We start from the raw sequence: 12,754 nt of genomic DNA, 5'->3' as shown, positions 1-12,754 counted from the left end.
CATTTTGGCACCATCTACTCTAGAAACACCCAATCCCTCTTACTCCTCCTTCCCCCACACTCAGTGGGAATATCTGATTATAGCCTTTTCACTCAAATTCCACACAGCTCCTCTTTCTTGAGGCCTTTCACACAAAGGCAAAGACTCACAAAGAGGAGACAGGCACCATTGTGTCCGTGTGTTCCATGGCAACGTTTTAGCACTCCAAGAGTTTGCAACAATCCAAATGATGTTTCTGTTCTTTATTAATGATATTTCCCAGATGTTTCTGGTTGACAAAGAGAATTCTGGTCCTTCTTTGTTACAGGCTGTGCCCTGCCACTGCAGTGAGCTCCAGGAGGGGTCACACAGAGCTCTGTAACTCAGACAGCAGGAGCACAGCCCCAGAGGCTGCAGACACAGAGCTCGAGCCTGGAGATGTTGATGTGCTGTAAATGTCTGTGTTGTGCTTACATAATGAAAAGTAAGCACATGCTTAATCATACCTGTGCAAAAAGTATTTGTCTACAGCAGTGCAACCTAGAAGTACCACAGGGTTCTGTCTTTTGTAACAGCAGCTGTAGTTCTTCACCCTTTCTGTCTTAGGACATATTTTTCTTTTAGGACTTACTCGTCATTCCCTTCAGCAAAGTTTTCATGTAATCTTTCTTCTTCATGGAGTCGTTATCTTCTTCTTATCCTGACATGTACATTATGCAAACATGCTTCACATTCACACAAGCCCTGCTCTGAATATATTACTGCCTTCTCTGCAGTGATTCCAGCAGGGGTTGTGGGTTTGTACAAGAACACAGTGCAAGGCCCAGTTCTTACTACTCTCTACCTTAAGGTTTCCTTTGGATCTTTGTCCTTGACTTTTGGGCTTGAACTTTGAATTGTTGGTAGGAATTGTTCCTAGTTGGAACTTTTTGTGGTAGATTCTATCTGCATTTATCCTGTTTTAGATAAAATAGCATGGATATGGGAAAATAAAGTGTTTGGAACACAGAAATGGCAGGGGATGTCAGTGATGCTCAGCCTAAACTGGGAGCAGTGCACTGCTCCTGTCAGTAAGGCTCTGGACAGGCACAGAGACCTTTTCACTGCAGAGTTCAACTCTGCTAGTTCATTTTCACCTGCAGCAGGAATTTTCCCAGAACATGAGAGCTGAAGTGTCTGTGTGATATTCATAAATATTATGAAATACTTGCAATTTTAAGATCCAAAAGGATTTTTAAATGTTTGGTTTAATTTTGATTGAGCTAATCACACACAGACAAACAGAATTTTCATACCATGTCAGCCTGGAAATATATGATCCATTTCTGACTAGCAAATATTTTCTTTAGTTAGGAAAATTTTGAAACAGAATTGGAAACTTTTCCCTAAGCAGGTCTGGAAATGAAACAGCATATTTTGCCCCTCTGCTTTTTTTCCTTCCTCTTTTTCTGTAGAAGCCATTTAGTCACACCCAGGCTAAATTCACACATAGTTCCAGACTGAGGCTTTTCATGTGATCTTCAACTAAAAAGTTTCACTTAGCCTTTGAAATGACTCCAGTTATTTTACATACATGCCATGAGGTATCTGTTCCTACCCCCTCTGAGATTTAAAGTCCTTCCTTTACTGTTAGCTCTGCTCTTCTCTAGAAGAAATTCCAGTTAGAAGCATGGAATTTCAACTGAGAGAATGGTCCTATTTCTCAGGACAGATTGTTAAAGCTATGGAGTGTAAAAGGCACTTCCTGCTTACACCAGTCATAGACCAAAAATGAAGAATGCAACTTTCTGAATACCTGGGACAGTTCTTGGCTATCCAAGGTTTTGCCTTTTCTATCTCAGCATCCCCTGAGAAGGATTTACTTTATCTGTTACACAAGTTGCTAGGTATATTGACCATGCAGGGTCTGCAATTCTTTTTACAGTTTAGTTTTTAATTGAAAAAAATACCAAGCATGTGATAATAGCAGAAGGCACACACTTACCCTATGACAAGGCAGGAGATGGCAGTTCCCAGAAAGGCGTAGGTTAAAATTGATCCTAAGTTACGAAAAAAATGTCTCTGGGGAGGAAAGTTTGAAAGAAAGTCCTTTGTAACATAGTAAATTAAAAAGCATTCAGACCAAGTAGAAACACACCATCTACAAGTGTCATTTGTTACACCACACATCTCATGTAGAAGATGGAACAATATTGGCTACTTCAGTTGTTTTGAAAAATACAATTTAAAGACATTTAATTTTTTGTTTTTCCACTGGTGGAATGCTATCAAAGTTCCCTCTTTTTTCTGTATCTGGCCAAATGCTTCAGGATCATAGCAGAAGTTCACATTGGAAGTACTGGATGCAAATGGTATCATAAGCCCATCCCTTGAACAAAGTCCTGCTCAGGCAGGATATGAAACACAGGCTGCTGTTCCCTGCAGCTCATGGCATTCAAAGTGGTCTCTTCTGAAAACAGGGAGGCCTAAGTGTTTTAAACTGCACAATCAGATCTTTGCACAAGGAAGGGAGCAGAATTAGGTCCATGAATCATTCATTTGAATCCATTCTGCCAAGTTCTTCCCAGGCAATATAATTGTGAACTGACTCTGTCCCCTGTCACTGGCCTGTTGGGTCTACAGAGCAGCAGCCACACTCAGTCCCTTTTGTCACATAAGGAAAAGATACGTACCTTCTTCAAACTATATCCAGCATGAAATATAATGGGTGGCAGCAAAATATTGAAGAAGATGGAAGGATCAAAGGTCATCTGCCAGAAAGGAAAAAAGAGAGGGTAAGGACAAATAAAATAGCATTAAATTTGATATGATAGGTTTTAACTGTATTCTTTATCAGGACTGATCTCAGGCTCACCTCCACTGTCTGTGGGATTATTCTGAGTTGGTTTCTTGCAAGTATAAATGTGTAGTTCCTTACAGCCTATCGATGCAGAGTACTACTTGAAAAGCATTCCTTCAAGAAGGAAATCAGTCATGTGCTGCATTACAGGGAACACATAAAAGCAGTGTTACCTGAGATAGCAGCTGCACTACATCCAACTTGACAGTCCCATGACACAGCTCCTGGTTCAGACATGGATCTCTTGTTCTCTTTCAGGAAAGACACATCAGCAGTGTTGTACCTCAATTCCTTGTGTACAGAATGGTGATAAAAGGCCTACACTGCCAAAATCAATGCAACATTTCCTTTGAAGGCAATGGTTTATAAAATAGCCATTAAAAGTTTTAAAGTAATGCTAGAATGGGGAAGTGCACTGTTTCATATTGGCCTTCAACTTCTGGCACAGAGAAGGACCAAGGACATTTCCCAGCCATTGCAATTCGTTACAAATAGCTTTCAGTAAAAGAGAATTCTCTTTAAAATGACAGCATTGTTGGAGAAAAAAAACCCCACCTTAAATAAGCCTGTGTACTGCTTACTGTTCTGTCAGTGGGTTATATTATATCAATGCTTTAAAAAGAGACAGAAGGTAATTAGTGCAAAGGCTTGCAGCTCCTTTGTTCAGATGAAGTGATATTTTAAGGCTACAGTATTCTAGATTATTTTTCTTCAAAAGAGTACGTCTTGCCTACAAAATTACTTCTGCCTTCTTACTAACACACAGCTTGATTTGATAAACAGGAAGTGAGAGCTGAGACCTTTTTCCATCCTGCTCACTTTGAATTATAAAGCTGAAAAAAGCGAGCTGGCAAATGACCTGCCAGCAACATTAGCTGTGCTGGCACCATCACTGAAAACATGATGGAAAAAGGCTTTTCTTCACTTATGAGCTAACAGTCTCAAATGTTAATTTTGGAATTAATTCAGCAAATATGTTAAAATATCTTTTCTGTGGGCATCAGAAATCCTGACTGCATGTTTTATTATTCAAAACCGTGTTCTAAAGAATACATGTGTGTAAGTCATGGCACAATCTATTCTCTCGATAAAAGACACTAAGTAAACAGTTTTACTGCGGTCAAAAGGGAATTAAAGTTGTACAAAACCCAGAGCATGGTGTGATCATGCTTTCTGTTTTTTACATTAGTGCTTTTGCCAGCCAGGAAGGCTGCCAGGCATTGTTTTTGTCTCCTAAATACAGCTGAATTTATCCCCTTTTCCTTTTTTCAAATTTTCTTTTCAAGAGGACATCTGCCAGGTAATTTTAAAGGAAAAAGAAGTGAAAATCCAAGCAGAATGAGGTCTCTCCAATAATTTAGAGGAACTACAATTCACAGTTGAGACTTTTAAGAGCCTTCCAGCAAAGTGAGACTATGAAAACAAGATCAGGCAGTTCTCTGTAAGGGCAACAGAAATTTCTGTGAAAGTCAGTGCTCCTCCTTTCTCATAAGTCAGCTTGAGTACCAGCTCTGATGAAGATGATCAAATGTAATGGATTAGTGCATATGCCCTAGAAACCAAACGCACACTTGGACTAAGACAAAGCTGCAACTGCAACCAACTAGCAGGAAAGAGGATGAAGATTCAGCAAAACGCGATTAGTCTGACTGCCACAGTACTTTCCTGTCTCCACCCACCACAACTCTAATGGTCCTTGACAGTCTAGTTCTTTCTGAGAAGGGCAAGTCTGACAGTAACAGCAGACAGGCACACAATGGTGCTGCATCAGCAAGAAATTTGAGCAGATGGTTAAATCCTAATTCTGCTGAGCTCTCCAGTGAACCTTCTAAGCATAACTTAAAAGTTTTTATAAAGATAACAGTATAATACACAGGATCATGTATAACTGTGCTAGACAAAAAAATAATACTTGGAAAAAAGCAAAATAATACTTTGCAATATTGTGAAAAGCCACTGGTAAAGGCTTAGAAGCTTCATGTGAATATACAATGTCTTTGAGCACAAAATTCAGGTTTTAAAAAGTGCCTCTACACTACACTGTTTTTCAAATGGCTGCAATTTTTAAAAAAAAGTGAAAATTACAAGAAGCAAATATTACATGGGCAGGTAAAAACTATACTAACTAAGTAAAATATTTTGTTATGTACTGGAAAACAGAAAAGGCAGTGGCATTGTGAAAGACTGCAGATTTTCTCCCACACTTCCCTTTTTGCATTCGGCCTGAGTTGCCACACTGCTGTCTCCCCAAGGCAGTGCTGAGGACCACTGCAGGAGTGGAAGAATGTATGAGAAGGTTGTGATGAATTTAAGTGTACATTAAGTACATATTTACAAGTTGGAGTTTTGAAAAAGGTTTAGAGATTGTAGTTTCCTGTGCTGTCCACAGGAGGTAGCTTTCCCTTGCATCATCCTGCCAGAGCAAGTCACTTTGAAGACAGAGGAAAAAATAAAGATATCAGTGGGGTTTATAAACGTTTAGTGGCAATGAATCCAAATTACCAGCTGTGTCTACAATTAGATCAGTGTCTGCAGGAGCTGGGGCTGTCCACTGAAACAGTTCAGGCAACAATTCCACAAGTGCACAGGGAGCTCAAAGATGGCCAGGGTTCTACCATGCATTATTTCCTTCACTGTTCTTCCTCACTTAGTTTTCCCAGCCTTAATTCAGAATAGACTCTGTCTCATTCTAATTTGAGACTTCCTCTCTCATGGATGAAAATAAATAAATATCTTACAGGGTTTAGAACAAAAACAAGATAGGTTTTACCTTTTGAAGCAGTGCATTGCCCTGGTGGCCATTGACATTGTGGTGGCTGATCTCTCTTTTGTATTGATATTCATAGACCTGATTAGTTATATTAATAAGCAGAGTGGATGGCCCAGATTTCAGCTTTTCACATTCATAAACAATCCCACTTTCAACATCTGATGATTTTGTCACATATCGTATGATTAATCCCATTACAAGGCCTGGAGATTAAAGAAACAAAGAAAAATGAAAGAGATTCAAGTACTTTTAAGTATTTGATACTACACATTTACTGATTTAGAGAAAAATGAACTCTGCCAAAGCTAGGACACCTTCTCAGTGTTTCTGCATTCCCAGAACCTCTCTCAGCACTCCATGGATGACCCCATAATGTTCTTCCAAAATGGCCATCTCATTAGAGTGCAGATGTTGGTTTGACATATGCGCAGTCATACTCCTATTGTCGTGATCCAGTTGCTGGCATAATAATTGAGTTTCTCATCCACTGCATTTTCAGTGGTTATTTAGAGCAGGGAGATGCCTGCACAACTCATGTGCTGTACTGAGCATATAAACATCAGCTGTGCTGTTGGGGATTTTACACACTTCATTTGTGGGGACAAAACTCTGACACATCCTCAGGCACATTCTGCTTTCTGTAGAAGACTGCATTTTTGAGACTGTAGAAATATAGAAAATTAAAATCAGGAAGAAGGGAAGGAATAATAAGACTATCTACAATTTAGAGCTCCTACCCAAGACAGATATTTTGTCTCCCTTTACATTTAAGAGAAGGGAAAATATTCTTCTGCATCCATCCTCTGGATGGTATGGCTCTTTCTGTTGGCTCTAGTGGGAGGCTGCATGTTTTCTTTAGGAGAGGTGATTAATATTTACCTAGATAAAGTTACTGAGATTATTTCCACCCTCAGAGATTTCTATTTGGTTTCAAATTTAATTTCCATACTTATGTCCTGTGTGCTCTAAGTCCCATGTATAGGATGAACAGCTTTACAGTTACTCATTATTAACACATTCATAAAATGCTAAGAATGCTCAGATTAACTATAGATGGAAGACACCTAAACATCTAGCCAGATATACTCACTATTGAAAGATAAGAAAGAAATTAAATTACAGGAAATATCAGAGAAGCATCTACAAAATATGATGTTACAGTTTCAGTTTGATTCCATAATGAGATGGTGATACCAGTGATCATAAGGACCTTGAGAGTCCTTGTTATCGTCACACCTTCTCCTAACAGAGACTCCTGGTATAAGCAAGTTAAATTTGTAGCTTCTTGGAGTGATGCTGAGTTACACCTGTCTTGCCTGTTCTAGACGAGAATCTGTTGTTCAGTATGGTCACTTTCTTTAAATGATAGAGGATTTCAGTAGGCTGTAGAAAATCCCAGGATCACTTTCTTAAGTTACAAGAATTCGTGCAATAAATCAGATAGGTAAAAGACAGAATTCCTCAAAACACTGGGGAAAGCATGTATATGTAAAGGGAAGCAAGCACTGCATGTGCTGCTGTGAAATATGACTTCCACAGTGGTCAGCCCAGATGTCCAAAATCATGAGTCAGAAACCAGGAAACGATTAATTAATTAAAACTGTCAGGGTTTTCTGCTTATTTTTATTAGATTTCCTCCAGAAGAATCACATACTTAATTTTTAAATTCAATTTCAAATACATTAAAAATTCAACTTAATTTGATGCTTGAACAAGAATTGATGTTTTTCATTCTGAGGAGCAGAAAATTTACAGGTTTTCCTTTACCATTTTTCTTCCTATGACTCAGTGTTTTAAACTATGGCCTCTGATGCACTTCTATTACCAGATATTACTTAATCTGCTCGGGTAACAGAAATATTTTGCAGACATTTCCAAAGCGTGTGCAAACTGGCAGAAAAAGACTATTCAAAAAGCGTTTTAGGCACATTTATTTAAATGCAGCATTGAAACAGAAAAGGGTGTCACTTATGGCACACATTTCTTTAAAAAAGTCTCAGCTGTCCTTCGAAGTTGGATTTTGCAGCAAAATCTCACTCAAACTACAGTTCAGTCATGTTTCAACTGAAGGCAATGCAGGTTTCCCAGCTTCTTCAGTGGAAGCAGGATAAAATCCTTAATCATAGATGTGACCATTGGAAGGGATTTTTATAAGTCATTGTGCCAAACTCCTGAGCTAAACAGGACTGTTCTTTCCCTGGGATTTTATCTAGCCAGCTGTTAAGTGCTTTCCTTAGTAATGACACTCAGGGGTGCAGTTTTAGTGATTCCTTGATTTTCCCAAATATTTTAGATTTTCTTTCAATTTTTTGTATGCCTCGAGAATGGTATTCCTCTCTTTGCCTCACCACTACAAAATGTCAGTTTCTGCCTTAATTGCGATTTTCCCATACTGTCCTATGACTCCTCACAACCTTTCATCATTGAGAATCTTCTAAGCAGGAAGACAATGAAATATTCTTTTTTTTGAGGTCCAGAGATTCCTCTTTCTGGGGCTCTTTACATCCATTTCTGCCTGTGAGAAGTAGGCACACTCAGAACACACCATCAGAAGGCAACTACAATTTTTTCACACAAGAGGCATACTGGATTTAGAAGGTATAAAAATCATAGTGCTTAATCATTAGACATCTCCCCTAAAGCTGAATCCAGAACTGACTGTGCCTCAGTTCCAAACGCACTAAGTGGGATCCTCAGAGGGGCTGAAAGGGGTGACTGTGAGTCAGCTTTCCCATTGCACAGCTGGCAGAACCTGTCCCCTCAAAACTTGGGGAAATACCTCTAACCATTGCAACACAAAGCCATTTTATGTGAGCACCACAATGGCTCTACTGTCATTCAGCCTTTTTATGTTTTCCTTCCAGTCTGACCAGCTAATCCCATGGAGAACAACTTTGAAGGCTGATACATCTGCAATCACACCCACCTGCACCTAGTGGGTACCACCCACTCCCTAGGGACATTTACTCAAGTTGAGAACAATTTCAATTAATTTTGATAGCTAACCTCTCTTATAAAAGGCACAGATAGTCTCTTGTTGTTGGTTTGGGGTTTTTTTTGTTGTTGAAGTTCAATTCTGGCTGCCTAGGTGCAAGAGTGTTTTTGTGTCTTACTCGGAGCTGAGGGGTGGTACTTCTGTGTGATCCTGACACCTGAGTTGTGGGGAGAAGGAGGAATTTGGATTTTTGCACTCAGTATGTCACTATGTGGCTCTGGACTATTGCTGCATTAAAGTGAAGGGCCATGACTTACATCTTATGTGGGGAATTCAGTACCGAATGGTTTATGGCTGAGGAATCTGAAGACAGTTGGCCCTGCAGGACATGGCTACAGGCTCTTTGCTGCTTTACTGGCTTGTTGTGTCTTCTCCAGCACTAAGAGGCCACATCCCATGGCCTGGTGCTGTGAGAGGGGTCACCTACTCTGATCCCAGACAAGTGGCTTTGTTTTCATCAGTGCTGGTGCACATCATCTCCCATGCCATTCCTGAGTGTGCTCTTGTATAGGAAACTCTCTCATATCCACCTGCCTCCCTGGTATACAGAAATCAGGAATTCAGTTGGGTTTACTATTTGTGCTCTGTTGACCAAACCCAACTACAATGGGCAGAGAAACTTGCTCTCTGAGACCCAGGAAAACCAAGGAATGAATGAATAAACAGGTAAGTCTGTATTCTTCCTCACTTTATATACACACACTTTGTGAAATAATGTTGAATTCCTGTTAAATCAATTTTTGTGACTTAATTCTGCATTATTCAAAATGCTTTCGTTTTTTTTTTTTTTAGTTTGTATATAGATCTGTAAATTATACACAGCTATACTTATGTTGACCCATGGTTTTGATAAAAAAATAAAATCAATACACCTCAGTGATTCAAGTTTCTAAATGGACAGTATGGTTGTTTTGGTTTTTTCTAGCTGTAACTGTTCAGCCTAAAACTGAATTTTCCTACAAAGATTATGCACCAAAAAAAAAAAAAGCTGACCCACCCTTTTATTTGTTCTGTACTTTAAATAGAACTTTTTATCAGGCAGTGTTCAGTTTGTGGCTGTTCAGCACTTTGCAGTAACTAAAACCTCTTCCTGTTTTTGTATTTCTATGTTAATTTGTTGCCCCTGGTTTTCCTCACACTTTGCCTTCCCTGTCCTCTCCACTGCTACTCCCCTATGGGCACAGTTGAGAAATATGGACCCACCTGTCATCCTGTGGGACACACTCTTCAATAAGTGCTCTTATTCTGTCACTTGAAGCCAAATTATCAATACCATTGCATTGCTATTCACATGTCTAATAAATAGTTCAATGGGCTGGAGTAAACTGTAGGGCTCAGACCTCTTTTTGTACAGAAAAGGTAGAAATCAGAATTATTTGGATAGGGAAGGCAAAATTGAGTGAGGGCAGGGCTTCCCTCACTGTTAGTGCTTGGTGCCATGAAGATTTTCTCCCAAGGTTGCTGCCTGTTGATCTGATACCTTTCTTATGACCTCTGAAATTTTACTTTCTTTTCATTATTGCCATGTTACAATGCTAAAGATGACTAAACCCATGTCCAAAATTTTGAAGGATAAAAAGGACATCATTAGCTTTTTGGATCCTACAGATAGGCTTTTTTGCCAGTTTGAAGGTTGCCATAAATAATGCAAAACTAAACAGATAGTTTATTTATAATCATGAGGAATGTTTTAATAATTCAAAAGCTCTGTCCTGCTGCAGCACAAATCTCTCAAGCAATCAGAAGAATATGAGCAGGTTATCTTCATGATGTGCAGTGTGTTCTGGGCAGGCAGCAAAACAGAGCCAAATGACAGATAAAAACTCTAATACAGTCTTATATATTTTTCTTTTGTTGTATTCTCCCATATTTCATTTCTGCTTTGATAGGCATTTGTCTAAATCTTTGGAAAATGTCATTAGCTGCACATGACAAACAGCACAATAGTGAAAAGGAAACTATGCAGTAGAGGCACCCATGTATTTAGAAAAACAATTCACAAGTTAATCATAATGTGTTGCACAGTGTCTCATGGTTTTCCTTTTGAGAAATGTTAACAGAAATGCAACAAGCAAATGTATTTTCAGTATTGTGGAACTTGTACCCCATAAAATTGTTAAACAACAACCCGGGTGATGTCTGACAGTGAAAACTATTGCATTTAAGTATCATGTGATGGGTATTTCAGTCTGAACTGATTCAGTTGGTGTGTTTTCCATGTGTAACAGATTGAAGGATTAGAAAAAAGGTAGATTATCAAATAAATACTTTTTCAGAACTTTAAAATACAGGTGAGGCAGATGAGAAGTAAGAGATCCCACAGACCCAGGTGACAGGGGCTCAGTGACTCGATTAATACAAGATTTTCTTTTTTGCTTGCTTTCCTTTGAAGTATCAAGTTATTTGTGAAGACAGTGAGCCAGGAGGAGGAATTAGCCTGTTCTTGAAATTTCATACAGTTAATTTATCAAACCTTCCTACTATCCCCTAGTTTGTAGGGGATATGAGGAAGACTGGGATCTGCTTCAGTCTTCCAATGGAACTGTGAGATTGCCTTAAAATGCTTGACATAGAAAACAAAACTTCTACCTTGAAATGTAGGTGTCAGCTGCCTTTTCTATTGCAGGCTTGTAGATGAACCTCCATATGTAGTTTTTTGCATGTGGTGTGCCTTGATAAACAGATATTCTTCAGAATATGCAATCTTAACAAAATCAGTTAGGGGTATTACACTGGTACAGTATGTGGTGTGCACAGGATGTGTCAGAACAGGCTGGCACTCAGATAGAAATCAACAGCTCAGTCATTACCTCTCTTCCATTTTGACAGTTTACCCTCCTGTTTATATTTTATGGCAGCAGAAATGGCAGAAGAGTCTCTGAGAGAGAAACAGCAGTAAGAGAATGACAAGAGAAATCATGACACATGTAAGTGTGTGCCCTTAAAGAGTACTTAGGGGACAATGCAGAAAGTTCTGCATGAAAGTGAAATGCAATATGGCAAAACTTCATAAAAGATTAGGACTAGACAGGCAAACTGAAGTTACCTTACAATGACAGCATTGAGAGCAAACTTGAGACACATTCTTCAGTGTGTTTTTCAAAGGCACAGAGCAAAGCCAAAAGAAAGCTCTCAAGATCATTTAAACCTTATTAGACAACCTGTCTGTATCCACAGGGCTCCTTAGACTAACCCTCTGAATGTTATAAAAACCCAAGCAAATGAAATAATCTCTGTCACTGAGGGCATTTCATTCTTTTGTGAACAGTAAACTCCCCAGCTCTCTGCTGTCTGACCACAGAGGAGCAGAACATGCACATGCTGAGGATAACCAGCTCATGACAGTTGCTCCACTAGCAAGGCAGCCTCTGGCTACTTCAGGAGAGATGCTGTTACATCATTATTTTACCATACACTCATGGAGAGGATGACATTTAATTCAGCCCATTTTCTGAGCTTTGTCAGCACTTATCTCAAGTGCCTGATCATAAATATGCAACTAGTCTGATATTATGTTGGCACTTGAGTTTATACTCACCATAAAGCATAGCTCCTCCAGTTTCATGCAGAAAGCGGAATCGATGGTTTTTGAACAACCAAATTGTCAATATTGTAAGAATGAGTAGAAAATTAAAGATTAGCAGCTCCACAGCTCCCTGATGATAAAAGTGATCTTCATCTTTCACTGATACATATTTCTTCAACTTCTCCATTTCATTCCCTTTTTAGAAAGTATGTGAAAAATAACAGGAGAAAAAAATCACAGGAAGGAAAATGTTGTCACCTTTGGTACAAAAAGTCCAGACACTACAGAAATTCACAGCAAGCACATCTGTTTCATTTGCAGCCTCATGCTAAAGTGCCCCAGCTCAGAATTCAGCTGGATTCTAGTTACAGCTTCCTGTTTCTCTCTTAAAGCTGCCCTGTCTCATTTTTAATGTTACGATTGTGTCGCTGGACTGCGCTTGCTCTGGCTGTGGATGCACAAATTGCCTCCAAGGCTCACACTCAGTTTCTAAAATTCTGTTGTAAAGCTCAGCATGTGTTCATAATGTTTCTTCCTGTAGTTTACAGCACAATCTGAATCCTAAAAGTAGTATTTTGTCTTCACAGTTTAAGATGGAAAAAATTATGTTAAAAAAATGGCATAGCAACCATTTACTACATTTTG

At 39.0% G+C, this 12,754-nt stretch overlaps 1 protein-coding gene across 3 annotated transcripts in view; it reads right to left on the bottom strand.

Annotated features, from left to right (window-relative positions):
• SLC9A9 (solute carrier family 9 member A9) overlaps positions 1–12,459 on the bottom strand; it is a 171,868-nt gene extending 159,409 nt beyond the window's left edge. The window contains exons 1-4 of one of the 3 annotated variants that reach the window (XM_085069497.1): positions 12,122–12,459; positions 5,589–5,791; positions 2,652–2,729; positions 1,964–2,040 (exon numbers count right to left, since the gene is read on the bottom strand). In XM_085069497.1, coding sequence (XP_084925623.1) covers positions 1,964–2,040; positions 2,652–2,729; positions 5,589–5,791; positions 12,122–12,296 — 533 coding nt within the window. In that variant the 5' untranslated portion in view covers positions 12,297–12,459. Of the gene's footprint in view, positions 1–1,963; positions 2,041–2,651; positions 2,730–5,588; positions 5,792–11,172; positions 11,409–12,121 lie in introns of those variants that run through there. The other 2 variants (XM_085069498.1, XM_085069499.1) reach the window with 2 other exon arrangements.
• Positions 12,460–12,754: the final 295 nt, after the last annotated feature.

The sequence above is a fragment of the Lichenostomus cassidix genome, chromosome 9 (genome assembly GCF_008360975.1).
Source record: "Lichenostomus cassidix isolate B80296 chromosome 9, HeHo_3.0, whole genome shotgun sequence".
NCBI classification, from domain to species: domain Eukaryota; kingdom Metazoa; phylum Chordata; class Aves; order Passeriformes; family Meliphagidae; genus Lichenostomus; species Lichenostomus cassidix.
Note: the sequence above shows the minus strand (reverse complement) of the source record. Positions and strands in the feature narration are given on the sequence as shown.